Source organism: Carassius gibelio, chromosome A5, assembly GCF_023724105.1.
Source record: "Carassius gibelio isolate Cgi1373 ecotype wild population from Czech Republic chromosome A5, carGib1.2-hapl.c, whole genome shotgun sequence".
NCBI lineage: Eukaryota > Metazoa > Chordata > Actinopteri > Cypriniformes > Cyprinidae > Carassius > Carassius gibelio.
The window spans coordinates 7,900,296-7,926,069 of record NC_068375.1 but is presented as its reverse complement, the minus strand read 5'-3'; the positions used below and the strand labels follow the sequence as shown (position 1 = coordinate 7,926,069).

The 25,774-nt window shown below is 38.7% G+C and overlaps 2 protein-coding genes across 4 annotated transcripts; both read left to right on the top strand.

Annotated features, from left to right (window-relative positions):
* Positions 1–216: 216 nt before the first annotated feature.
* Positions 217–12,492, top strand: si:dkey-251i10.3 (uncharacterized protein LOC553498 homolog). Of its 3 annotated transcripts, none has more exons than XM_052591557.1 (15): positions 217–238; positions 3,403–3,490; positions 3,974–4,044; positions 4,167–4,231; positions 4,312–4,460; positions 4,761–4,916; positions 5,228–5,347; positions 9,459–9,553; positions 9,636–9,759; positions 9,843–9,920; positions 10,007–10,343; positions 10,420–10,826; positions 11,358–11,542; positions 11,642–11,741; positions 12,007–12,492. In XM_052591557.1, exons 2-15 carry the CDS (start codon positions 3,428–3,430, stop codon positions 12,301–12,303), a joined length of 2,247 nt encoding a protein of 748 aa, XP_052447517.1. In that variant the 5' UTR covers positions 217–238; positions 3,403–3,427; the 3' UTR covers positions 12,304–12,492. The 3 variants fall into 3 exon arrangements, with proteins under 3 accessions (XP_052447517.1, XP_052447516.1, XP_052447514.1); XM_052591556.1 differs by lacking the exon at positions 217–238 and adding an exon at positions 2,985–3,237; XM_052591554.1 differs by lacking the exon at positions 217–238 and adding an exon at positions 2,985–3,264.
* Positions 12,493–12,764: 272 nt separating this feature from the next.
* Positions 12,765–15,550, top strand: LOC127987714 (putative defense protein 3). The gene is made up of 5 exons (XM_052590105.1): positions 12,765–13,632; positions 13,853–13,965; positions 14,270–14,379; positions 14,562–14,620; positions 15,271–15,550. Exons 1-5 carry the CDS (start codon positions 13,440–13,442, stop codon positions 15,381–15,383), a joined length of 588 nt encoding a protein of 195 aa, XP_052446065.1. The 5' UTR covers positions 12,765–13,439; the 3' UTR covers positions 15,384–15,550.
* Positions 15,551–25,774: the final 10,224 nt, after the last annotated feature.

The following is a 25,774-nucleotide window of genomic DNA, read 5'->3' as shown; positions in this document are numbered from 1 at the left end:
AGTAAAATAACGTTCAACGTGCAGGCGGCGTGATCTACAGAAAAACACGTATTTCAATTTCTACAAACAATGCCTCCAAAGAAGTGGTCCAAGTATGGCAAAAAGTACAACAAAGACTGGGAAAAGGATAAACAAGTGTTGCAGCACTTTAGTGTTGGGATGTACAGAGGTGGAGAGGAGACCGCTGGGGAGATGATGGACAGTGCCGGGGAGGAGAGGGATGACCTTCTTTTGTGAGGTAAATTTGTAATTTTTTACAATGTTTTTGTTATATATTAATTATCACAGGCTTTAATAAAAAAACAAGTAGGCCTAGTCCTATACTATACTAACAGAAGAAACATATGGTTACATTTGATTTTATTAAGCTAAATATATGTTACAGCTCCCCTTAATGCTCTTGTCTTTCCCTTCTTCCCTTATGAAAATTAACCATGGTTTTACTACAAATAAAAAAAACCAAAAAACCATGGTTACTATAGTTAAACCATGGTAACCACAAATTAACCATGGTTTTGCTAAATTAACCATAGTTTAACCATGGTATTTGTAGTAAATCTGTGGTTATAGTCAACACGCCAAAAAAACCATGGGTTACTACAGTTTTACTATAATTAAACCATGGTTATTTTTCGTAAGGTTTGTCTTTTTGTCCTTTTCCTTCTCTCCAATCCTAATTAGCCTCACAGGTGATCGGAGATGAGGAAAGTGCGTTCTCTCCGCTTTGTTGCAGTTCCCTGATTTTTATTTATTTTTTATCCTTTTTTTTCCTAATCAGTTTATCCTTTTCTAATAAAGCAGTGGTTTCAGTTTAATATGTTGTAGGCTCATTTATTGTTAATAAATGATAATGCGGAAAACAAATATTAAATCAAATAATATTGGGCTTGTTTTGGGCTTGTTTTTAAAGCTCCAGTTTCTTATTTGTCTCGCGAGAGTTGGCAACTGTGCAGAAAACGAGAAGCAGCCACGCAGCAGAACCACCACGCTCACGACCAGGCGGCAAGGAAGTCGACCGGAAGTTGAAGTCGGCTGCGTGCCGCCATCTTGTAGCAGAACTTAACTAGCGTTAGCATCCCATTGACCTCGCATTCATTTTGGCGTCACTTTGACAGCGAATAACTTTACATCTGAGGCGTTTAAAGACTCCGTTTGTCCATTATTTATTTCTAAAGATAGACGACAATGTATAAAGGGCTCCATTACCTTCCATGTTACATTATGGCCCGTATAAACAGTTTTTGTAAAAATAGGCTAACGATTGCGTCATAACCACTCGGCTCTCTGTCGCATTACCGTACAGACAGGAGGAGAAGCTCGCAGGCAATTAACTTAACATGGCGTACTGGCGTTACATTTTAAAATACTATACAAAATAATTAATGAGAATACTTTCTCCTGCTCACTCACGACAAAGAACTCCCCGCTCAAGCTCGCCGTCTCTGCAAGATTAACGATGGCAGTTTGCACGCACAGCTACTAAAAGATTTACATCTGTCAGACAGGTTGCTGACGTCATCAAGCTTAGTTTGAGTCTGCGTATCAGAAACAGAAGTGCTAAAAATAGCTAAAAACGGGCTTCACTTGTCTTAATTGAGTTCCAATGGGGTCGCTGTGTCCATTTCTTTTAGTGTCTATGCTCACGACACGCAGCCAGTGTGTCACCGGCCTGAAACTCAGGAGGAAAAGTTAGGTAAAAATTGAAACGCGTGGTATTTTCAGCTCTTCACTATATTGACATGATGTAGGCTACACATGTGCACACAAGCGCGCTATGAGAGGATTTCTCCATTTCATTTGATAAAACTATCGTCATTTATTCGTATCGTATACACAGACTAACAGAAACTGCAATGTCTTTACGACAACCTGTCAAAATAAAATCTCGGTATAACTTGAAGAAATTCAAACAGAAATATAGTACTATTGCACAGTACTTCAAGTATTAGCATACTTGATATGCTATACTTCCTATTAGCTAATAATAATAGTTAATTAAAAAACACAGAAACTCTGTCTACAACCCATCAAAATAAAAGTTTGGTCTAACTCAAAGAAATTTTGTAAAATATACTTAAAAAAGATATACTAAAAAATTATTTTAAAGGAATATCACACAAATTTTCATAGATGTTTTAATTTAAACTTGCCAAACAATAACACCATATTTTTCAAAAACAATTTCTAAAAGTACATTTGTATTTGTGCTTATAATGTTTATTTATTTATTATTATTAGCTATGCTTCATGGACCATATTCATATAACATCTAAGGATAATGTAGCTCTTGACTGGTTGAGTTAGATGATGATTAACACTAAACAGTAGAAAAAGAGTTGCGTCTCCCATCTGGAAATGTCGTTGGCTGTTAAAATCTTGTGTTTCTTATAATAAATTGACATATTGATAACACTGAAACTTTTATACTGCTCTTACTTACATGTCGATGCATACTGTATGCATTAGTGAGTGTGTGGTGCTTATGGGGTATGGTCACTTATTCCAAACTGTTTCAAATGCAAGACATTGATTACATGAGCTTAAGTTTGTAAATGATAGCCTGTGTCCTTTTGTAGTGTGCACATATATTTATAATCAAACTGTGAAAACTGTGACTAAATTCAGTATATATATGTCTGCCATATGTTGCCACCCCTCAAAAATTCCTGCCCCCTTCTCGCCACCCCATCAATATTTTTCTAGATCCACCCCTGTACGTTAGGACAATACATACACTACCCACACAAAAACTATTAAATGTGAACCTCTCTCATAATAAAGCATATGAAGTAAAGTGAACACACAGCAGGACGCTTCTATATACTTAATTGTATTTATGTTTAGACTTTCACATAATTACTTAAATGTCTAATGCAGTCGGTGCAGATGGTGGCGATGTGCACTTGTATCTAGTTAATCTGGTTAAAGAAGAAGAGCCTGGAGTTTCCGCTCTCTCCAGCACAGGAGGGGGCGCTCTGCGCTGAACGGGTGTTGTGTGCAACACACAGAAGAATCATTAGAGGTTGTGTTTTGGAGACCCACACAGCGCAATTGAGCTCGCCGCCTGATATTATGTGCTTTAGCAGTTCTGATATCATGCTGGGCTTTTAAGTTGACGGGTATATTACCTGTCGAAACCTCTGATTTCCTCGCTCACACCAGAGAAACGAGCGAAATCAGCAGCCTTCACAGTACTGTCTATGGTTCTCCCGGACACGAGGTGAAACACGTGGTCAGGTCAGGCGTTCTTCACAAAACATTAAGGTCTGCTCAGTGTCTTCTCTCCTCTTGTTATGCATCGTGTGTGTTTTTTAAATGAAGAATGTGGTTATTTTCTGATGTTCTAGTTTCCAGCACCGACCTAAAATATCTAAATGTGATTCCTGTGTGTGTTCCTCACAGTCAGTGAAGGTGTAAAGCTGAGCTCATGGCTGCTGATGAAGAGGAGCTGTCCATCAATGATCAGGCCATCAGTGCCAGTGAAGATGAGGTGAGGAAGATCTCAGTCTTACTCTCTTTAGATGAGGATGTTAGGAGCATTGCGCTTCAGGAGGCCGTTGTTTGCTTGTTATTATGGAACTTTTTTTATTTAGCTTATACTTTATCTCAAATTGCCCCTGTCACAGTGTAATTATACATTTTAATCCTGAGCAATATAAATTATCCTAATGTTAGTTGCATGTAGTTGTTGAGCTATAGTATAGAGTTGTTACTATATTATGCACATGTAACAAGGACAGTGACAAGTGCTAGTTTTTTCTTTATTTATTCCAAATTAACGGTTTAGTAGAGTATTTTATGAACTGAGCTGTCTGTGTTGAATATGCAACACAATTTAGAGATGGAGCTAGACGACTGAAGACTTGGCAGTAAAAACTCATATCTGGACAGATGACTGACAGTTGTGTCACCTAGTTGTTCACATATATATAGATATCATTTTATATTGCTTTCTTTTTTCACTTAAATGCAGGAGGGCAGTGATGATGAGCGAAAACACAAGAAGCTGCTGGAAGCCATCAGTTCGATGGGTGGAAGAAAGAGGTGCGAGACGTTTGAGATCGATCTTTTAGTGCCGGTCCACCTGTGTGAAAATACTTGATTAATAATACTTGATTTGTTGTCCAAATCTGCATTTTTAATCAATTGATGCTTGTTTATCCAAGGAAAAAGCAGAATGAGCGCTCTGAAGCAAGCGTGCAGGTCTCCGAGTACTTCGTTAATGCCGAGGGTAAATGCCGAATAATTCCCATCATGTCCTTGTCTGAGACGGAGCATCAGTCGCAGGTTTCATCTGTTCTGTTTCTACAGGTACAGGAGACAAAGTCAACCTCTCTGACCTCCTGGGAACTGTGGAGAAGACCTCAGGAGCCTCCAACAAGACCAAGAAACAGCTGAGGAACCTGCAGAGCAGTAAAGGGACGTTGGAGCTGCCTCTCAACAAGCAGCAAACAGAGAAGGTGAACGCTGAACTCGATCTGTGATGAACCTGGGGATGTCTCCGGTCCAAAAACTTGCTATTTCAGTTGCAGAGTCCATATAAAGTCGCACTCACACAGTTTTAATGTGATTTAGTCTCTGACACACTTGAGGGTCTTAGCAAAGTCATCCAAGAGATCCTAAACATATTTTACTAGTTACATCTATTTATCATGGCATTAAGAAGCAAATAAACACAGTTTATGTCTCAAAGTAGCGTGGGCTTTGAGATCAAACCAGGAAAGGTTTTAGTCTTGTTCTTCTCTCGGTTCTGTCCACAGATTCAGAGAGGTATAGCGTACGAGAAGACCACCACAGAGGTGTCGATCTGGAAGAACATCATACTGCAGAACCAGAAGGCCGAACAGATGGTGTTTCCTCTGAACCAGGAGTCCTCCGCACCCAGACGTGTGGAGCAGGTGGTGGCTGGATGGAAGGTGCGCGCTTCTGTGGAACGATTCGATTCCAAGTGCCGAAAATGGCTCAAATATTCCCTGGCCTTTAGTTTAAATGCAGACACTGATGTTAGCCTACCTAACTATTTCACTTCTTTCTTTTGTCTAATTCATTGTTAAAATGTTTTGGGTTTTCTTCGGACTGTACCAAGATTCAGTGATGCAGAGAATTACTATTTACTGAAACCATGTCCTCAAACGAGCTTCTCTCTCTCACACACACACACAGAGAAGTACTGTACCTTGAATAACACTAACTCCATGTGTGTGTGTGTGTGTGTTTTCTCTGACAGGTTCAAACTCCTCTCGAACAGGAGATTTTCCGGCTCTTGCATGGAAACAGTCAGCCTGTCAATGACCCTGTTCTGACTCCTGTAGAGGAGCAGTCGCTTAAAGCCATGAGCTTGGAGGAGGTATGACTGTCCTAAAGCCTCTGTTCTGTCGCCACAGAGGTGTACAGACGTGTGTGTGACCGTTATTCATGTTTAGAGAGTCACTTTCTCTTGTTCACGTCACATGAGTTACTCTCACTACTGATGCACTACTGATAACAGTCTCAGTCAGGGTGCACAACATTATGGGATGCATGCTCAGGGTGCAGAAACAAGCAACTAGGGATCAAATCATGATTTCTCAGGGCCAATACCGTTTTCCGAATTTTGTTTTTTTTTCTTTAAGCAACAAACAAGAAAGAAGGAAAGTGTGCATAAACAAGATGTTTATTTGGTATTCAATAGGCTAAACTGCCTTTTGGCTATTGAAAACAATAACTGTAACCATCTGAAATTAACACCAGTAACTGCACAGTAAGCAGACTACATTCAATACAAACACAGATACTACAGACATCAGCATTTAGCTTCTGTTTCTGAATTGTTGAAACTACACAGAACTGGGCTTAAATGAAAAGATTAACTGTGACCATGTGAAATTAAACTCAGTAACTGCATAATTCTACAATCCACACAACACAATCAACACACATTCAATAAGAGGTTTCTTAATCAGCATTCAATATTTATTTTTGGTTTTAAAAAAAAAGGGTCTTTACCAGTGAGACTAAATAAAAGTATGATATTTAAATAGATTATTCCAAAATGTTAAAATCAAATAATGTTGGTGCGAGTAAAATAAAGATGCAAAGTGTTTCATTCGTCCAAAAACAAAAAAAAATTAGGGTAATGATTTACATCTATATTTTTTTTTTACTTAAGCCAATGAAAAATAAATAACTTATTGTCTCGTTAAAAATATAGATGTGAATCATTACCCTAAAATGTTTTAATTGGATGAATGAAGCACTTTTTTTCAGTGTGCTACAGCAGGTGATTTTTTTCATCACTGATTGCTTTGGTCTGAGCCGGTTGAAACAGACCAAAATGCAGTCACATGCAGTGTTGGGCAAGTTACTTTTAAAAAGTAATTAGTTACAGTTACTAGTTACTTCTTCCAAAAAGTAACTAAATTAGTAACTCAGTTACAAATTTTTAAAGTAACTAGTTACTTAAGAAAGTAACTATTGCGTTACTTTCAAGTAAAATTACATTTTAAATGCTTAAATGTGACCCCACCTCTACCCCTCTTTAAAGGAACTTAAAATACATGTGCATGTTCAATTATTTATGATAAATCAGAATATTATAATTAAATGGACACTTAATACAATACATTATTAACAGAAACATGAAACATTGTACACACATCTAAAAAAAAAAGTTGCTGTGGGACAAAGTGAGACTAGCCTCCAATCAAATTCCATGTATGTAGATATTATGTTTATATAGTGGATCAATGCAAATAACACGATAGATTTTTGGGAACTTTTGATATTTCCTTTTATTGTTTCTTTAATTTCTTGAAGGAAAAAGTAATGTATATACTTCTATTTAGAGAAGGCTACTTTTGGATTATTTGGGCTCGTCGCCATACCTGTCTCTGGTTGACTGACTGGCTTGTGTTGTTCGTTGTGTGTCCTGTCCTGTCCGATGATGGGTCGTTCGCGAATGAGCGTTAGTGATGATGGATCGACTCGTTCGCGAATGAGCTTTTGATGAGTCGTTCGCGATTCGCGAATGAGCCGACTCTAAGAGCCGGCTTTTTTAGTTGAACTTCGGGAGCTGGCTCGCATATCTGAAGAGCCAACTCTATTTTTTCAAATTTAGCCTATAGAAATTAAATATTTTATGTAATAAAAATTGAAATATTATAGTCAAAGTCATTTAAAGAGCCGTTTGTGAGCCAAAGAGCCGGTGTCCTGACATTTTATCCTACCCCGTCAGATTTTCCTACCCGGGTTTACTGCGCACGCGCACATCAATATCGCGTCCTTTGTCTCATGCTAAACAACGATATTTAATGTATCTGCATTACTGTAAGGGTAGGTTTAGGGCTGGGGTAGGTGTAGACTTTAATAAAAACGCAATCTAATTGGTAGAAAATAATATTTATTGTTGGTTTCCTGTAACTGTATCCCTTTTAGCTACAACCGCGAATATAACACATAATTACTGTATTTGCAGTACTGTAAGGGTATGATTAGGGTTGTGGTAGGTGTAGACGTTAATAAACCATAACTTTACAGTAGAATTTTCGTTGTGGAATTGTACTACCCACTGTTTTGGTGGGAGGTAGGAAAATCTGACAGCGTAGGACAAATCGACAGAACACCGGCTCTTTTCAGTGAGCTGAGTCAAAAGAGCCGAATTCCCATCACTACTATGCGTGCTTTCGAAAACCCGCCCAACTCTACCTCTGATTGGCTTACAATGAAATTTTACTCTACCTCAGCCAATCGTCAGCATTTATGCGCTTGTCTCGTGCTCTGCCCACTAACCAAGGAAGAACAGTAAAAAAAAAAAGTATTTGCCTCTCGCTCAGAGATCTAGTTGGTCTGATGAAAAAAAAAAAACAGCTTCATCATCAGTTATAGTAACGCGCCGCATTTTTTGGCAGTAACGGTAACGGCGTTATTAAGATGAGAAGAGTAATCAATTAGATTACTCGTTACTGGAAAAAGTAATGCCGTTAGTAACGCCGTTATTTATAACGCCGTTATTCCCATCACTGGTCACATGACAACATCCACATCACTCATTGGCCATGACGTATTTCCTAAACTGCTTTTCGATTGGTCAGAATTTAGGTGCAGGAAAATTCCAACATAAGAGGGAAAGCTAGCAAACAACACGGAGACAACACTATGGAGAGACGACTGCGTGGGCTGGTTTTGTCCCTATTACATTGTTTGTATACACCACAATATGCAAACAATACATTTCTATAATGAAGCGCGGATGCGGCTTGAAAACAACGTTCTAATGCACTGCAAACGGCGAGCGGGCATCTCTCGTGCATTAATTCTTCTTAACTCTGAGACGCTCATGGTCATCTGACCAAATTTCTATGAGGCTCCGCACCTCCTCACTACTCCAAGTTTGTCCACGAGCTGCCATGCTAAAGTGCAAACTGTCAACAAACACTTCCTCATCCCATAATGCACAGAGCAGCTGACTACGGCAGCTGGTTTAGTCCAAAAATGATCTGTACTTTTTGCAGTTGGGTCTGTTCGAGGTCGGATCACATTCTCACCACAAACGAACCGCTCCAGAGTTCCTTTGAAAGTTCTTGTTTGGTCCACTCTTGGTGCGCACCCGAGTGCAAATGCTGCTTTCTCACCTGCCCAAACGAACTGCACCAAAGGGGGAAACGAACGAACTCTGGTACGATTCAACCGAACTAAATGAGGCAGGTGTGAAAGCACCCTGTTATCTGTGCCTCAGACGCTCTACACTTCCAGTTCTGATCGGCTGCCCGTGTCCTGCGCACAGATTTAGAAATACTTCCACACAAATGACATAGTGAACGATTACAATGTAGTATGTGCACGCGGGCGCACTTCCAGAAAAATTGGCTGAAAAAATACCAAAAACCGTCCGATTGCTGATCGCGTATTGCACTACAAGCAACAAATGCATTAGACTTACTAACCCTGTTTAGCTCCAGCCTTGATCAAACACACCTGAAGCAGCTAATCAAGTTTTAATAATGATAATGTGCCTTCTAAAAAATCTAAACCATTAAGATAAGCAAGATATTTTTATGCAATTTATATTAAAAAAGATTTGAAGGCTAAAATGTGATGTCTATCTTTTCTAAGTCTTTTTGTTGTGTAAAAAGTTTCTAAGTAAATCTGAAATCCACATTTTAGGGCAGGATACTATAATGTCAAAGTGTAGCAGCTGACACATTTACTGTTGTGTGTGTGTTCTTCCAAATGATTGCTTATGATTGGTCACCAAGCAGCACATTCATTATTCTATCTTTGCTATTAGTTCTCATTCACCATCAGTGTGTGTATGTTTGTGTGTGTGTGTATGTGTGTGTGTGTATATATATATATATATATATATATATATATATATATATATATATATATATATATATATATATATATATATATATATATATATATATATACGGAAGCTTTAAAGCGGAAGTTTTGTGATCATTTCTTTTGTGTGTCAGGCTAAGATTCGTCGCGCTGAGCTTCAAAAGGCAAGAGCGCTCCAGTCGTACTATGAGGCAAAAGCCAAAAGAACCAAGAAAATCAAGAGCAAAAAGTGAGTTCCATCAACTAAACGTGTCTGACAACTTTTTGTTAGCCTTTCTTTTATCTTGAGTGCAAAACTGCATCTTTCTCAGGTTCCACAAGGTTCAGAATAAAGCCAAGCGTAAGGATTTCCTGAAGCAGTTTGATGAGATGGTAAAGACCAATCCTGACGGAGCTCTGGAAGAGCTAAAAAAGATGGAGCTGTCCAGGATGGAGGTGCGTGCTGAACTCTAAAGACTTAAAGAAAGATTACGAATAATTGAGAAATATAAATATGTTTTTCCTCCCTTTCTCTGCAGGAGAGGATGTCTCTGAAGCATCAGAACAGTGGCAAGTGGGCCAAGTCAAAGGCCATCATGGCCAAATATGATGATTCGGTGAGAGTGGTTGGTCACGGAGCGAGGCTGGACATGTTCTTTGTCATCAGTTTTATTATCTTAACACATCTGCCCATGCTCTTCAGGCACGCAAAGCAATGCAGGAGCAGCTGCAGGTGAATAAAGATCTTACCCAGAAGATCGTGGTGCCCTCCGATGACGAACACGAGAGTGTCGAGGAAGAACTCGAGATGGTTCCTGACTTCGTGAACGACCCTGAGCCGGTCATTGACCCGGTCAACCCCTGGATGAGAGGCCGGCTCACACACGAAGAGCCCGAGGTCAGCGCTGTCCCATCTGAGGATGTGCAGGCCACAGGAGAAGAGAACGAGGAGGAGGAGGAGGAGCTCATCGGAGAGTTTGAGAGGAAGAGGAAGCTGAGGCAAGCTGATGAAGAGGACTTGATTCCTACAGAAGAAGAGCGTAAGACAGCAGGCTTTAAGAAACCACCACGTGTGGTGAGCCTCATCCAAACTAGTTTCTGCTCTTCTTTTAACAGAACCAGCGAACGAGGTGGTTGAAGAAGACGTGGTCGAGGCTTCTGACAAAGAGGAGGAGGAGGATGAAGATGAGGAAGAGGACGTTTCTGAGTTCAACACCCTGTTCAGGCTCATGAGGAGTGAGAAGACGCTTGAGGCTTCAGGTCAGACTCTGAACACAGAAGATGAAGAGGGAGCTCTGAACGAAGGACAGGTTCGCGTCAGGGATATAGAAGACCTGGAGGTTTTGGACGAGGTTGTTGAAGGCCGACCCGTTGAGGAGCCGTCAGGAACACCGAGCGCTGCGCCGGAGGCCACGTCTGAGACGCCTCTTAAAAAGAGAAGAGAAATCAGCCTCACAGAAGTCCTCACCAAAGAAGCCAAGGCCGTCAAAGTACCCTTTCTGCCCACAGTGGTTGATGAGGAAGTGAGTGGAAGTTTAAATCTAACCAATAGACCCTAGTGAGTTAAACAACACAGCTGCTTCCTAAATCAGTGATCACTTCACGTCCAGGTCTTCCCTCTGTTAGCTTAGACATCTAGGGCCATATCTGAACAATCGAAGCACATGGTCTGAAGGGCACTTTAGAGCCTCTAAATCCACAACGGCACGTGGTCTAAAACGGTCGTCCCTGTTCTCCTTAATGAGTGATTTTGGACGTAATGTGCCATAAACCAATCAGATACTCGTATCACATTCCCTTTAAAAGCCAGCTGCTTCTGCTCGGACCATCTGCGGTGCACCATAACAATCTGTTACATTGTAAACCTTTTTAATGTGTAATATTTGGCATGTTTGTGTAATAAGCGGAGTGTATTACAGGTGCATATTACTACAAAAAACACTGCATCATTGACTTTAGAGGAAGTTTCATTTGCTCAGTGGCACAGTCTATTACGTTTTTGAGTTGTGTATGCTGCATTTTCCTCTATTTAAAATGTTTCTGTTTTTTGTCAGGAGCGTGATGAACAGATCTCCATCATCAAGGAGGCGTTTGCTGGGGATGATGTGATTTCTGATTTCATAAAGGACAAAAGCAATCAGGAAGCAGCCGGGAGGCCAGAAGTGGTGGACCTGACTCTGCCGGGCTGGGGAGAATGGGGAGGAGTCGGCCTCAAACCCTCGCGCTGGAAACGCAAGAGGTGATGCTAGCGTTCTTCTTTCTCCCGTACTAGCTTACAGTTCTGTGTAGTCATTCTTTACATTTAACACTCTAGCACTAATGGTTCATTTGTCTGCAGATTTAGGATACAGATGGCCCCACCTCCTCCACGACAGGACCAGAAACTGCCGGATGTCATCATATCAGAGAAAAGAAGCGCATCGGTGGCTTCCCATCAGGTAACAGTTCGTCTGATGACTTCTGTGAAACAGAGTACGAGAATCTCCTTCACTCATGAATGCATTGAATTCCTGATTTTGGGACGAGATGCTAAACAAAATAGAAACAAAGCAAATGGGAAGTTTGTTGAAGCAGCTATTGTGGTCTATTTTTAGTTTTTCTGGAGTGAGGGAAACGAGTGACAGAAGTTGCGTTCAGATGCCTTCTCATAACCTGAAGCCCAGCGCTGCATCGCTCTAAGTATTACTCCTGTTGTTTTCACAGGTCAGTCATCTGCCGTTCCCTTTCCAAAACACTGCTCAGTTTGAGTCCACCATCCGGACTCCCATCGGGCCGACGTGGAACACACAGAGTGTTGTGAAGAGTATGACCAAACCCAAAGTCATCACTCAGATGGGTGCAATCATTGAGCCGATGGTCAAAGAGGACTACATAAAGCACAAGAGCACAGCTCCGGGGGGTAAAGGACCAGCGATCATGCTGGGGGGAAACAGACGGGCCAAAGAGGGCACGAAACATCGAGGAAGAAGATCCCAGAAGAGGAAACAGTCACAGGCATGAAAGATGGTCTGGCTTCAGTAAATAGATTTGATTTGTGAGGTGTCTCTCTAATAAATTACCAAATGAACCTTTTGTAAAATCTCCTCATACATTTATTTGTATACTTAACTGTTTTGTGAGTAATAGATGTTTTTCTGTCCAGCTGCCCTAAAAAATAAATGTTAAAATCAGTTTAGTTGCAAACCCTAATGAGTAGTGTTTTATTGTCTCCCTGATATTTGCATTGTTGTCTGAGCAGTTAAACCAAATATTGCAAGAACAGGAGAAGGATTAATAGATGAATACAGAACTCCTGAAAGCTGCTTTGATTGAGATCCCATAATATGGCAGTAGTGGCAATCTAGTTATTATTTGATATGGTTAATATCATGTTTTAAAGATAAGGATTTCATTATAAATATGTTGGAAACCAAACGTAATAAATTATACTGACAGTCCTGTGAACAAAAGCGAGAGGGAGAAGAACACAAGGCAACCAGAGCAACACATTCACTCCCAACACAAACATCAGATATCTCTCGGGAAGAAACCTTCTGTCTTAGACAACAACACTTGATACTGACACCTTTCCTGTAAACATGCTGCAAATGTACGTTTGTTAAGGTTTAGATGATGATAAATTGATCAACATGAAGAAAACAAGTATAGCATCAATATTACTGTCTTGATGAGAAGTCCACTGTAAGTTTGTGTACGTTTTCTGATTACAAATGCCTTTAACATAAGTTTGAGCGTTTAATATTTTATAAATGATATTGCACAAAGCAAAAAGCACCTGCTCTTATATGCCAGCATCCAAACATTAAAACAATGCATAAGTAGGGCAAAGGAAATGTACAGTTTCCATGCTCTGCCCATTTACCTCCCAACAGAGGACGTCTTTGTTTCTTTGTCCAGATTAATGACAGATTCCTGAAACTGAAGGTTTTTTCTCTCTCTCATTGGAAACCACCTCACCTGACACCACGTGAATACTTTATGCAGGGAGTGGCAGTGTAGCGCGTTGCCATGAATTTCCCATTTTTTCTACAGTTGTGACTCAGCAAATGCACCTTTCAGAAGTCTATTGTCCACTGGGAGATCTGGGAATGTGTGTATAAGTTTTGGATGATTGCATATGAGCTGTTTCAGGAATCATGGATGCGGTGTTATTGGGGATTGTCATACTACAAGTTTTCACATCTGTTCTGTCGTTTGATAACGGGGCACCAGCTTCATCTTGTGTGGATATGATGCCGGAGCACAAAGGGGTAAAGCCCCAGCCGAACCCTGCTCCATACTCCATCCATCCGAGCAACACGACCTTCCAGACCGGAAAACCCATCACAGGTAGGGGATGAAGCAGGGCTAGATGGAGTATTCAAAACTCAAAATACAAATGCATTGTTCATAAATCAATCTTTTAAGTTTACCTTGTTTTCAGACACTGGGATTATTTCAACTGCATTTATAACAATTGTTTATCTGTTTAATTTAATGCATGTATATCACAAGTGTGAGGTTTAATAGCATCACTGGTTGTAATGTTTGTCCATCTGTTGTGTGTCAGTTGTAATCGAAGGTCCAGACTATCGAGGTGTGCTCCTTGAGGCTCGCTCTGGATCCAACCCCAAAGCAATAGGAACCTGGCAGACACCTCCAATTAACACAAAGTTCTTAGCGGTGAGACTTTGGACTGTATAGAGTCAAATATAATGCTTCTGAAATAATCAGATTGGATATATGATTTAGTTATATAGAACCTCTTTTTATAACGTAGAAACATTACATCTCTTACAACAATTTACCATTGTGATTAAAGCTTCGATGCACCATAGTTCCTTCTACAGTTAACATTAGAGTCACTCGTCTTATATGTAGAGTAATCATGGAAACTGTGATGCATATAGTGAATTCTTCTCAGGGACTACACATAGATTCATTTAGTAACTGTGGTCACTGAGGGTCATACACTTGTGTTCTCTAGTGTTCAGGAAACCAGCAAAGTGCCATCACTCATGCAAACACCAACATAAAAAACAACTCCACCGTCTACACCTGGATCCCACCAGATACAGCGCAAAACATCGTCTTCATGTAAGAGTGGACTAAAATCCTCTCAGATGAATACTGCATGACTGTACTAATGATGTAACATGTAGGTCTGTGCAAAATTAACTCATTTGTACGCTAAGACTGTTCATTATAGATAAGAAGTTATTTCTCTAATAATCCAGAGAAATTATTAACACTTCAATATTTGTCCTCTTCATCCTTAGAGCGACCATAGCACAGGATCGCACTGTGTTCTGGGTAAAAGTGATGTCATCCGCTTCAAGTGAGTAAATATGGAAATCTGGAATCCCTTTGGTTTTTTGTACAATGTGATTCTGGAACACACACACAAAAAAAAAAACAGTTATGTGTATTTTATTTATTATTTAATTGAGATGTATATGTCATCTGAAAGCTGAATGAATCATCTCTCCATTGATGTGTGGTTTGTAAGGATATGACAATATTTGTCTGAGATACAACTATTATAAATCTGGAATCTGAGGGAGCAAACAAAATCTAAATATTGAGAAAATCATCTTTAAAGTTGTTCAGATCAAGTTCTTAGTAATGCATGTTACTTGGGTAATACTTAAGTTTTGATACATTTACGGTAGGGAATTTACAAAATATCTTCATGGAACATGATCTTTACTTGATATCCCAGTGATTTTTGGCAAAAAAAAAAATAAAAAATAAATATTGATAATTTTAAACACATACAGTGTATTTTTGGCTATTGCTACAAATATACCCGAGAGACTTAAGACTGCTTATGTGCACCAGGGTCACACACACACACACACACACACACACACACACACACACACATATATATTACAAGGCTGTGAAATTGTAATGACATTTTTACAAATAAGGAAACATCCATGCACCATTAATTGAATAATTAGACTTTTGTCTCTTAATTATCAGGTGGAGCAGGAGGAACATCACTAGATGTACACAATAGTGCTGAAAGGATTGTCACACTTCTCCTGATGCTTTCTGTCGTTCTGCTGGCAAATGTTCAATTCCTGCTTGCTTAAGAATGGTCCAGACTGATTGAACCATACTAGGTCAAAGTTACTGCACATAACATATTTAACCAGCATTAAACATTAGGCACACAATTTTATTTGCCTGACTCATGTTTAGCAGATACTTACATGGGCATTTAAACAAAAATAAGATCAATAAATATAATCCACCATAATGTTCTTGTGTATGTATGTAATTTTTTTTTTTTTTTTTTTTTTTGTAAATACATTTTCCCCTATAAATTCAAATTTTGTTAGGCTACTCTGGTGAACATTATCCTGCCGATTTCACAACGATTTACCAAGTGAATAAGTAAGTGATTTAGAGGGAAATAACTTTAATTTAAGAGTGAAGCCACATGAGAGCACATGAAAATGAACTAAACACAAGAACTGTTTGGGACACAGCCACACAGGCAATATTTGTGCAGCTTCTTTGCCAAGACCCATTGGGTGATTATTATTATTATTATTATTATTATTGGGACCCATTCTCACTATTAACTATATATTAACTATGACTAGAGTAAACTCCTAATTTGCTGCTTATTAATAGTTGGTTAAGGTAGTTGTTAAATTTAGGTATGTTTAAAATTAAGGGATCTAGAACATGGTCATGCAGAATAAGACATTAATATGTGCTTTATAAGTACTAATAAACAGCCAATATGCTAGTAATATGCAGGCTAACTAATAGCGCAACTAACTAATAGTGAGAATCGGTCCTTAAAATAAATTCTTATTCAATGCAGAAAAATAAATTAATTGCTTCAACGCAGCATTACCATAATGTGCTGTCTAATCTGAAAAACTGCTTACTACAAAGGTAATACCACCTACTATTTTTTCAAAGCACTTAGCTAAGTGTTGCTAGCGTGTATTAGTATGTATCTAGTATGTTGGCAGCCTATTCAACACTTGTTGATGCTTTTTAATATGTTCCTAGGAGTCCATAACAGTGTTAACCTTGTCACTTCCTGTTACCAGCAGGTGGCGCTATGACTATAACTGAATTTGGTCATGGGTGTTTGTTCAGGACAGAATCACATGTGTATAGTTTGGGGAAGATCGGACATTGCTTGGCTGAGTTACAGAAACTTCCTGTTTCACGGCGAAACATCAAACTTTGTCAGGCCGCCAGGGACACACCCCTTAACGAAAACTCAAAACCTTCGCTATTTAAAAAGTTCAAAACTCGTCCACCTTGCTTCAATAGCGTGCTTCCACTGTGGTGAGTTAGGACAGAGTGCACTGTTAGAACAGGACTGCAGTTCCTTTGGGAAAAAGTACTGGAACTGGAGTCTGGATTCTACAGCCGTTATCTTTTGGTTTCCAGATAGTTGTGTCTGATTCAAGATCTGTGTTGTCTGAACCAAACAAAGCATACCACTGTTCTTCACTTTAGTCTAGCCTTGTCACCTCACACCTTCACAAAATAACATGGATGCTGCCCTGGCTCAGCTGTGGCATCCATGTTCTAAATTACATTGTCAAATGGCCTCGTTCAGACAATTTTAATCTTTTTTATGCAGGTACCATTTTAAGGTCTTGTGGTGAAGATGACTTGCTGAAGTTCAAACCGAGCATCAGAATGGGAAAGAGAGGGGATTTAAGTGACTTTGAACCTGGAGTGGTTGTTGGTGTCAGACAAGCTGGTCTGAGTTTATCTACTGGGATTTTCATGCACAACTATCCCTAGGGTTTACAGAGTTTGACAACAAGTCAAACCCTGAAGCAGATGAGCTACAGCAGCAGAAGACCACACCGGGTGCTGCTCCTTTCAGATAAGAACAGGAAACAGAGGATATACTTCACACATGTCCACCAAAACTGGACAATAGAAGATTAGAACATTGCCTGGTCTGATGAGTCTGGATTTCTGCTGCGACATTCAGATGGTGGGGTCAGAATTTGGCATAAAGAAGATGAAAGCATGGATCCATCCTGCCTTGTTTCAGCAGTTCAGGCTGCCGGTGTAATGCTTTGGGGCATATATTCTTGGCACACTTTTTACCCAAGCTAAAATGCAATCATGTTTATCATTAGAAATCGAAAAAGTTGTGATGATAGAAACAAAGCTTTCTGAAATTGTGAATCAATTGAACCAACTGCTTCACAACATTAGTAATTATTCGAAGGGTTCGAAGCACTAAACAAAATGCTCAAAACACTAACGGTAACTACAACAGCTTAAACAAAAGCAAGGAATGTCTGTGCTTTGAACTGCATCCTGTCAATACTGTTAATACTGTTAAAGAGATCATTAAAGGGGGAATAATAATAAATCAGTGTAATACCTCTTAAAGTCACAAGGGGGCCTATACTTAATGACCCTATACTTAGCTGGCCTTTTCTACAGTAACTCTGATCAATCGGCGTGAAAAATGACAGGAGCACCAGAGTGGATCATCGTCCCAGAGACATGTCTATCCAGGTGCATGAGCCGGAAACATGTATTTTGTGTATAACTGTAGGATTCCTAGTGGAGATTGAGGGAATGCTCCCACTCCCACCACTGAGGATGAGCTGCCGCTCGACTCTGAAATAATGGATTTTTTTTTAAAGAAGAGGATTTCATAGGCTTAGTTGGGGAGGTTATACTGTCTATGCTTGTTCCATCCAGCTCTCCTGCCTCTCCTGTGCTCCATGTGACTCTCATGCTCCCTCCCAGCCTTGTTCTCCTGTCTCCTCTCTTAAAACCAGCCAGTTCCTTAGCCCTGTCTCTGCTGGTTCCTGTCAGTCCCTCAGCTTACCCCCAGTCAGCACCATCCAGGCACTTTGATCCGCCTCTGGCCTTCCAGTCTCTAGCTCTCCCGGGCATGAGGATCCCCTGTCTCCACCTCTAGCCTCCAAGGCCCGAATTCCATCTTGGTCCTTGGTCCCCCCAGAAAGAAGTCACTAGCAGCTACCTCAACGTATGATTCCTGCCAGGGCGCCATCAGCGAGCCCCTGCCAGAGACCTGCACCATTTTTTTTGGTCCTTCATGCAGGACTCACCAAGTCATGGCATGCCTCTTACTTGGCTCGTGTACGGTGTACATTTTAGGACATCCTCAGACTTCAGTCATTACATGAAAAGGCGTCATGCCTCAGACTAAAAGGCTTCAATCATCGGACAAAACTGCATCACGCATCAGGAAAAACGACGTCAGGTGGCAGGTCTCATACAATTAGGCATCAGACTCAGGTGGAGTATCGCGTTGCCCCGCCCCATGTGACGTCACATGCACGCTGTTCACAGGAAGTGGTATACAGGTCCTTCTAAAAAAAATTGCATATTGTGATAAAGTTCATTATTTTACACAATGTAATGATAAAAATTTAAATTTCATATATTTTAGATTCATTGCACACCAACTTAAATATTTCAGGTCTTTTATTGTTTTAATACTGATGATTTTAGCATACAGCTCATGAAAACCCAAAATTCCTATCTCAAAAAATTAGCATATTTCATCCGACCAATAAAAGACAAAAAAAAGTCAACCTTCAAATAATTATGTCCAGTTATGCACTCAATACTTGGTCAGGAATCCTTTTGCAGAAATGACTGCTTCAGTGCGGCGTGGCATGGAGGCAATCAGCCTGTGACACTGCTGAGGTGTTGTGGAGGCCCAGGATGCTTCGATAGCAGCCTTAAGCTCATCCAGAGTGTTGGGTCTTGCGTCTCTCAACTTTCTCTTCACAATATCCCACAGATTCTCTATGGGGTTCAGGTCAGGAGAGTTGGCAGGCCAATTGAGCACAGTAATATCATGGTCAGTAAACCATTTACCAGTGGTTTTGGCACTGTGAGCAGGTGCCAGGTCGTGCTGAAAAACTAAATCTTCATCTCCATAAAGCTTTTCAGCAGATGCAAGCATGAAGTGCTCCAAAATCTACTGATAGCTAGCTGCATTGACCCTGCCCTTGATAAAACACAGTGGACCAACACCAGCATCTGACATGACACCCCAGACCATCACTGACTGTAGGTACATGACACTGGACTTCAGGCATTTTGGCATTTCCTTCTCCCCAGTCTTCCTCCAGACTCTGGCACCTTGATTTCCGAATGACATGCAAAATTTGTCCAAAAGTCCAGTGCTGCTTCTCTGTAGCCCAGGTCAGGCGCTTCTGCCGCTGTTTCTGGTTCAAAAGTGGCTTGACCTGGGGAATGCGGCACCTGTAGCACATGTCCTGCACACGCCTGTGTACGGTGGCTCTGGATGTTTCTACTCCAGACTCAGTCCACTGCTTCCGCAGGTCCCCCAAGGTCTGGAATCGGTCCTTCTCCACAATCTTCCTCAGGGTCCGGTCACCTCTTCTCGTTGTGCAGCGTTTTTTGCCACACTTTTTCCTTCCCACAGACTTCCCACTGAGGTGCCTTGATACAGCACTCTGGGAACAGCTTATTCGTTCAGAAATTTCTTTCTGTGTCTTACCCTCTCGCTTGAGGGTGTCAATGAATACGTTTACAAGCTGTTAAAATTCGGGTTATGGTCGGGTTAAGGTCACTATTTGGGTTTCTGAAACATTCGGGATAACCCGTTTACATGCGTGAGCAGAGAGAGTTACTCCTGGATACATGGAATGTGTAATCAGTCGCCAATATCCTGATGTAAACAGTGACGCACGGTTAGCGTCTGGACGTAAGATGCAATATGCGTCATTTCCGATTCTTCTTCCTGTATCCAAAGACTCAAAAGACCAAGATTCCTTGCGAATAGAACATGCGCAGAACACACATTTTGATGGGGATATGTCGAAACGCGTTTATAAGACCAAATATTCGGGTTAGAAAAGGGGTACCCCGGGTATAATATCCCGGTTTTTAAAAGCCGGGATATGAGCATATCCGGGTTTTTGCCGGTGTTTACATGGCCGTGCGCGACCGGGTTATTGCTAATATCCCGGTTTTGAATAAGTTATTGGCTGCATGTAAACGTAGTCATAGATGGCCGTCAGGTCGGCAGTCTTACCCATGATTGCGGTTTTGAGTAATGAACCAGGCTGGGAGTTTTTAAAACCTCAGGAATCTTAGTTTAGAATCTTAGAGTTTAGAGTTAATTAGTTGATTCAGATGATTAGGTTAATAGCTTGTTTAGAGAACCTTTTCATGATATGCTAATTTTTTGAGATAGGAATTTTGGGTTTTCATGAGCTGTATGCCAAAATCATCAGTATTAAAACAATAAAAGACCTGAAATAGTTCAGTTGGTGTGCAATGAATCTAAAATATATGAAAGTTTAATTTTTATCATTACATTACGGAAAATAATGAACTTTATCACAATATGCAAATTTTTTGAGAAGGACCTGTATAATGGTTGATTGATGGCAAAAGGAGGTAAGCAGCGTCTGATATATTATATTTTAACAGTTTTATTCAGATGTTACACTAAGTTATATAAAGAAGAGAACATGCATTTCGAGAGTCATGTATGCACGTTTAAAAACTTTGTTAGCCATATTGCAACTAGCGAGCTTTTATTTTGACCAAGTAGTAAAATTACACTTACGAAAAATAACCATGGTTTTACTATCAAAAAAACAACAACAAAACATGTTAAATCATGGTATCCACAGATTAACCATGGTTTTGCTACTAATCATAGTTTAACCATGGTGTTTATAGTAAAACTGTGGTTATACAAATGGTACGTTAATCATTACACTAAAAAAACATTTTACTACACTTTTACTATAATAAAACCACAATGCATTGTTTCATCTCCTAAATAATCATAATACATAAAATAATAATACATATAAAACTTACTTATTTGTGGATATAACTTTTATGAGTATGATTATGTATAACACACAATAAACACCATGCTAAATAATGTATAATAATAATTTATAATGGTTTATAAGTCTTATATCTTGACATTATTTCTTTAAAATCTATACAGTATCTAACTATCTCATTGATATTACAATAAATATAGTTAAAATCAAAGTGTCATATTACACATTCATCTGATCAGTTATCTGATATTATTTTTATTTTCATTATTATTATTGTTGTTGTTATTCATAGTGGTATTTTCCTGCTTTGAGTAAAGTAACAAAACAACAATGCCAAGATATGAGACTTATATTATATCTAAGGGAAACATTCAACTGTAAGTTAAGTGGATGCATTATATTCATTGCTTATTATAAATCATAATCTTAAATGCTATAACCACAAATAAGTAAACATTATAACACATTAAAACTGATGATATGACATATTACAAAGCTTTTTTTTTTTACATTATGCATTCATTATAATGCCATAAGAATAATCTTATAATTTGAACAGCATCTAATGCTTTTATCTTGCAGTGAAATGCATCTTAGAAGATGAATAAAATCAAGTGAGCCACAGAGACGGCATCGTCCAAGAGCACAGGCATGTCTTTTTTTTCTGCATTGGTTAGAAAACTAATAACTCAAAGAAAGTATATGTAAACATTAAAACATCATAGACTTATAATGAACAAGAGTGCAGATTAAGTAACAAATATATAAATGAAAACCACCCAAGATCAGTAAACCATCTTTAACTATTACTGTATTGGTTTTATATTGAGTTCATCCAGAGGGAGTGAGTGAACTGTGTGTCCTGAAACAAGAATCAGTTGGGAAGACTGGAATCAAGTCAAAAGTAGAGTTGTACCTCTTGGCAGTCCACTTTCATACCAGTGTCCCCCTATAGCTGCAGGTGTTTCCCCCACTACCTGTGCTTGGTTTTCAGTTTGGCTGTCTATAAGATATATAGTATAAGATCTTCTGTAATTTATATGATATGCATATTATTTTACTATTTTACTAACAAAGAACAACAAAATTGATTTTTTTTTTCATTAGTTTTTATAAAAATCCTTTTCATTGTCAACTATTTCATTGTGACTGTCAAATTATTTTCAGGGACATTTTATATAAATAATTTCAATATATAAAAGATAATATTTTTACGTCACAATAAAAAGTAAAAAACAACCACAACAACAACAACAACAAAAAACCTCCTATCAAATGTTAACACTGAAACACTGCTATTGTAATAATCACAGTCATTCTCAAAAATCTAATACACTAATATACACTCACTGCTCAAGAAACACTGGTCCCTGATAATAAACCATAAAACAGCAATTATGCCAGATCTGATTAAATCTTAAGAGAATCCCAGATGTGTATTTCCTTGACCCTTCGAATCACTCTTTCCAGCAGAAGTCTGTACAGTGCTATCTGGTGTCCTGTATATGTACAGTTTTTACATTTGTGATACTCATGCTATCTCCAGTACTGTACTGCAGACTATAACAGGGTCAACTGCTCTTGTACTTTTTCCTGCATATGATTTCATGTGTTTGTTGATCACATTTTACTTGCATGCTTATAATAAGTATAAATACTGTATTTCAACACAGTAACATTGATTCAGGATCAGGGGTGAAATGAGAAGTGTGATCAGGTTGGATACGTGTTTAGAAAATCTACCACTTACTGTGAAATCATATTAAAGCAAATAATAATAATAATAATAATAATAAAGATCTAAACCATGTTCAAAGAGTTTTTTGTTTCTTTGTTAGTTATATATTTAATGGACACATTCATGTTTTTGGATTTGTAAAGTATAAAATATTTTTTTTTACAGAACAACCAGAATTGTGACATATCTTTAATAAAATAATGTATTTAAATGTCTGTACTGAAGACTTAAATCACAGGATACATCTCCTCAACTGGATTCTGCTTTGTCTGTCAACCTTTGGACAATTTTACTAGATTATAACAAACAATAATAAATAGGATTGTTGATTTAGTGTTTTACACAGTTCAAATGATGTATATATGAGATCTTAGCCCAGAATTACTCACAAGAATGTTTGAAATCACCCTTTGTGATCAATTAAAGATGTTACAATATTACTGGCTACAGTTGTTACATTATGAAATACACTTACACTAAGTGTTTTTAAATAAGTGCAGTGTGATCATCACATTCATCAGATCTGTGCTGCTCAAACAGCTTGCGGCCAGCAGATGGACCCATATTCATGTGCTAAACTCACAAAAACTAATTAAGATGTGTTCTTTAGTAAAGCTATGGCGCATACCTTAAAAATCACAAAATAATCATTATTTAATTGAACTGAATTTACTTTAAAGAAAGTCATAATAGAATAATCAGAATAGGCAATAAGGTACAGTTGATTGACAGGTGTATGTGCTCAGCCAAAGGCATGCGATCACACACACAAACATAAACAGAGGCAGCAGGTGCTCCTACTTGGGCTTTAATTACATGATCTCTGATTCATCTAATTGATATGCTAATGAGGGTGTAATTAATGCATGAGAGATCACATCAGCAACCTCTATCAATTAATGAATAATCATCATATATGGCCTCGCATATGTAATCACACATACATTTATCAGGTTTTTGTTTGTTTGATTTGGTTTTAGCAGAAATGTTTTACCAACAGTGACTTCCTCCCTTGTCTCCCTCCTCCAGCGCTCATCTGTGAATGGTGAATGAAACATATAGCATCCGTGACATAGACTGAGTGCTGCTGTAGAGCTCTGGTGATTGATGGCCCAACAGACCTCAGGACAATCAGCGTGTGGACGTTCCTCCATTGCTGGGCATTGTCTGTCTGTGTCCATCTGCTGGAGGATGCTATGAGTTCAATTTGTCATTCGACCAGCAACCGTCTCAGCATAATTAAGACAACATGTTTCACTCAAATCCATCTCTCCTAGTGCATTAACTCTTGACTTTCAGATTTTTGACATTGTGCACTATTTATTTGTATATTTTCATCTTTATTCTCCTGAAGAAAGAACATTTTGATGTGATAAGAATGCAATAGAAATACTTCCTTTTCCTGTTTTAGCCACATTTATACGGGAAATGGATGAAAAAAATGTAGAAACGTAATAGTCTTTAGTGAGTCCTACCATTCTATTTGATCATAATGTACCAGTATTTCAATAAAACATATTGGACAATAGCAATTTAAAAAAAAAGTCAAAACCGTAGTAGATGTATAATATATGATTGTTTGAGAAGCATTCTTAACAAAAACAGGCAGAGAGACACATGCACTACAGATGTGCCCGAAACGGACTGAATGCATGTGTGTGTGTGTGTGTGTGTGTGTGTGTGTGTGTGTGTGTGTGTGTGTGTGTGTGTGTGTGTGTGTGTGAGAGAGACATTGTGTTTTGCTTTGAGAAACACACGAGGGACTCTTTCTGTGTACTCCATCTGCCTCTGACGCCCAGGGGACGGAGAGGAGGTGTGAGTCTGGAAGAGTTAGAATGCACCTCAACAAAGGATTTGACAAAAAGCCTTTAGTTAAATAAATACAAATAGCTTCATCCATGGCACAAACCTTTAACTGCATTTAGCTCCCTGTGTCCACAATATTTAGCAGTTTGGTATGGATCAGCAGAACCTTTTAGATGCATTCACATTTTATTCATTGCTGGCTGTTGAAAGTGAAGAATATAAGATATGTGTTTATTTAACTCTGGTGACCGTGTGTTGTATGCACATTCGGGTGGAATATGTTAAGCCATACCTGCAGATACATGCATAGATTTGTGCTTTGTGTTTGTTAAATAAATGTTGTTTTTATATATAACATACATTAGATGGTCAAAATAGAATTTAAATTGCTGATCTTGTTTACATAAGCTATTTCTATAATCTTCAGTGAGACGGTTTAATATGTCAGTAACACTTTAGTTAACATGAACTAATCTTGAACACTTTATTACAGTAATCGGTAACACTTTAGAATAAGGTTCCATTAGTTAATGTTAGTTAATGTATTAATTAACATGAACAAACAATGAATAATACATTTATTACTGTATTTATTCATCTTCGTTAATATTAGTTAATGAAAATACAGTTATTCATTGTTAGTTCATGGTAATTCACAGTGCATTAACTAATGTTAACAAGCACAACTTTTGATTTAAATAATGCATTAGTAAATGTTGAAATTAACATGAACTAAGACTTATAAATGCTGTAGAAGGATTGTTCTTGCTTAGTTCATGTTAACGAAAGTAGTTAACTAACATTAACTAATGGAACCTTATTCTAAAGTGTTACCCAGTAATCTTAATGTTAATTTCAACATTTAATAATGCATTATTAAAATCAAAAGTTGTGCTTGTTAACATTAGTTAAAGCACTGTGAATTACCTGATGGACTGGAGTGCTGTGGATTATTGGGATGTTTTTATCAGACTCTCATTCTGACGGCACCCATTTACTGCAGAGCATCCATTGATGACACACTGATGCAATGCTACATTTCTCCAAACCTGATGAAGAAACAAACTAATCCTGATCTTAGATAATGAAAAATATTCAACAATTTCAGCGTGTGCAAAATCTA